The 2519-nt window shown below is 62.7% G+C and overlaps 2 protein-coding genes across 2 annotated transcripts in view; both read left to right on the top strand.

The window, feature by feature from the left end:
- LOC106898267 (guanine nucleotide-binding protein G(t) subunit alpha-1) overlaps positions 1-1148 on the top strand; it is a 3283-nt gene extending 2135 nt beyond the window's left edge. The window contains exons 3-6 of the mRNA XM_014959403.1: positions 114-242; positions 331-460; positions 556-709; positions 958-1148. Of these exons, the coding sequence (XP_014814889.1) occupies positions 114-242; positions 331-460; positions 556-709; positions 958-1148 (604 nt within the window). The remainder of the gene's footprint in view (positions 1-113; positions 243-330; positions 461-555; positions 710-957) is intronic.
- Positions 1149-1488: 340 nt separating this feature from the next.
- LOC106898266 (guanine nucleotide-binding protein G(t) subunit alpha-1-like) overlaps positions 1489-2519 on the top strand; it is a 1971-nt gene continuing 940 nt past the window's right edge. Inside the window, exons 1-4 of the mRNA XM_014959402.1 lie at positions 1489-1534; positions 1802-1844; positions 2079-2220; positions 2296-2449. Coding sequence (XP_014814888.1) covers positions 1489-1534; positions 1802-1844; positions 2079-2220; positions 2296-2449 — 385 coding nt within the window. The remainder of the gene's footprint in view (positions 1535-1801; positions 1845-2078; positions 2221-2295; positions 2450-2519) is intronic.

Raw genomic sequence — 2519 nt, 5'->3', positions numbered from 1 at the left:
AAGGGCGGGGGGGGGTTGGTGGGGGGGGGGGGGGGGGGGGGGGGGGGGGGGGGGGGGGTGTGTGTGTCTTGGGGTGCCAACCCATGTCTCATGCCCACCACGTGCCTGGCTAGCTACTTGTCTGACCTGGAGCGCCTGGTGACCCCCGGCTACGTCCCCACGGAGCAGGACGTGCTGCGCTCCCGTGTCAAGACCACTGGTATCATCGAGACCCAGTTCTCCTTTAAAGACCTCAACTTCAGGTGGGGGCCAAGCCCCTGGTGAGGGCTGGCACTCAGGGGGTGGGCAGGGGGTTGGGAGGGGTTGCTGACCCCTCCTTGTCCTGCCCAGGATGTTTGACGTGGGTGGCCAGCGCTCAGAGAGGAAGAAGTGGATCCACTGCTTCGAGGGGGTGACTTGCATCATCTTCATCGCGGCCCTCAGCGCCTATGACATGGTCCTGGTGGAGGATGACGAAGTGGTGAGGAAGGCGCACCACCCCATACCCCCTCTGCTTTGTTCCTGTCACAGTGTGGGGGTCAACATGGGGCTGATGGGCTTTGTGTCCCACTACAGAACCGCATGCACGAGAGCTTGCACCTCTTCAATAGCATCTGCAACCACCGCTACTTTGCCACCACCTCCATTGTCCTCTTCCTCAACAAGAAGGACGTCTTCTTGGAGAAGATCAAGAAGGCCCACCTCAGCATCTGTTTCCCCGACTACGACGGTGAGGGTGGCAGCGGCTTCCCCATCGGGTGCAGGCGGGTGGTGAAGGGGTGGTGGTGAAGGGTTGGGTGCCAGCACCCTGCAGCAGCCACCCACCAGGTGTCCTCAGCATCCCATGCAAGAGATGCTGCACGAGCCTTGCTCATGGACCAAGCAAGGTTTGCCCACCCGGGGGAGCCCTGGGTAACGCTGGGCCAGCACCCGTGGTGGGGGGACACCAGCCCAGGAGGGGACCCTGCTCACTACCAGGTCCCAACACCTATGACGATGCGGGCAACTACATCAAGCTGCAGTTCCTGGAGCTGAATATGCGGCGAGACGTGAAGGAGATCTACTCCCACATGACCTGCGCCACCGATACCGAAAACGTCAAGTTTGTCTTCGATGCCGTCACCGACATCATCATCAAGGAGAACCTCAAGGATTGTGGGCTCTTCTGAGCCCCAGCGCCCCCTCCCCAGCCCTGACCTCCCCCCCCTTCCCCTGGGGCCCAGCCCACATCCCACCTCCTTCCCGCTGCCCCGAACCTTCACCAACACTACCTATGAACACCCCACCGCCAGCATCACCTCCTTCCTCCTCCCTCCTCCCAGGAACCCCCATGTAGCCCACACTACCACCCCTCTGCCCAGCCCTTGGGTCTGTCCCTGCGCCCCCTCGCCAGCACTACAGATCCATCCCAGTCCCTCCCAGCTGCCACAGTGGTGCCCAAAGACTAGGATGCTCTAGACATGGTGGCACCGTGGGTTCTATTGCTGTCTTCCCATCCCAGCCCAGGACATGTCCTCCTGTACTGCCACAGGCTTGGGGCATCAGGTGGTGGGTGGTGGGGTTGCAATGCCACTGTGTCCCCTACCCCTCCCCTGGGTCCCCAAGCACGTCCCTGGCTGAGCCGCAGCAGATCCCATTAGCCACAGCAGCTCAGCCCAACCTTAATGCCCGCTGGAAAAAGGCTGTAATCCCCCTGCCTTGGCACGGCCACCAGTGTCCCCTGGCCATGCCAGGCACCAGGGGTCCCAGGGGGCCAGTGTGGGGTGAAGCTGAGGGTGCCCATGGTGTAGGCACCCCTGTGACCCGTGCTTTGTCCCCACAGGAGCAGGAGAGTCAGGGAAGAGCACCATCGTCAAGCAGATGAAGTAAGTGCCGAGGGGGTGACCCTTGGCCATGCCCCACCATGCCACATGCCCTGTCCCACCGTGCCTGGCTCTGCCCCATGCCACAGCTATGGCATGTACCCAGCTCAGCCCCATGCTGCACCCATGGATGCCCCCATGCCACTGTCCCCACCTCAGCCCCATGCTGCACCCATGGGTGCCCCCCCCCCGCAGTTCCCATCACCCAGCTCAGCCCCATGTCCCTGTCCTGGCCAGGATTATCCACCAGGATGGTTACTCGCTGGAGGAATGCCTGGAGTTCATCGCCATCATCTACAGCAACACGCTCCAGTCCATGCTGGCCATCGTGAGGGCCATGGGCACCCTCAACATCCAGTACGGGGACACGGCTCGCCAGGTGAGGGGCACCCCACGTTGGGCTTGGGGGGTCCCTCCAGCCCCCCCAGCCTTGCTGAGACCCTCTGCCTTGTAGGATGATGCCCGCAAGCTGCTACATCTTTCGGACACCATCGAGGAGGGCACCATGCCCAAGGAGATGTCAGACATCATTGGGAGACTCTGGAAGGACGCAGGCATCCAAGCCTGCTTCGACCGTGCCTCTGAGTACCAGCTCAATGACTCGGCCGGCTAGTATGTGGGGTGGGGGAGTCTGGGAGGGTGGGTGGGGGGGGGTGTGTGGCTTGGGGGGGCAACCCA

This window comes from Calidris pugnax, unplaced genomic scaffold (assembly GCF_001431845.1).
Source record: "Calidris pugnax isolate Ruff unplaced genomic scaffold, ASM143184v1 scaffold407, whole genome shotgun sequence".
Lineage (NCBI taxonomy): Eukaryota > Metazoa > Chordata > Aves > Charadriiformes > Scolopacidae > Calidris > Calidris pugnax.
Note: the sequence above shows the minus strand (reverse complement) of the source record. Positions and strands in the feature narration are given on the sequence as shown.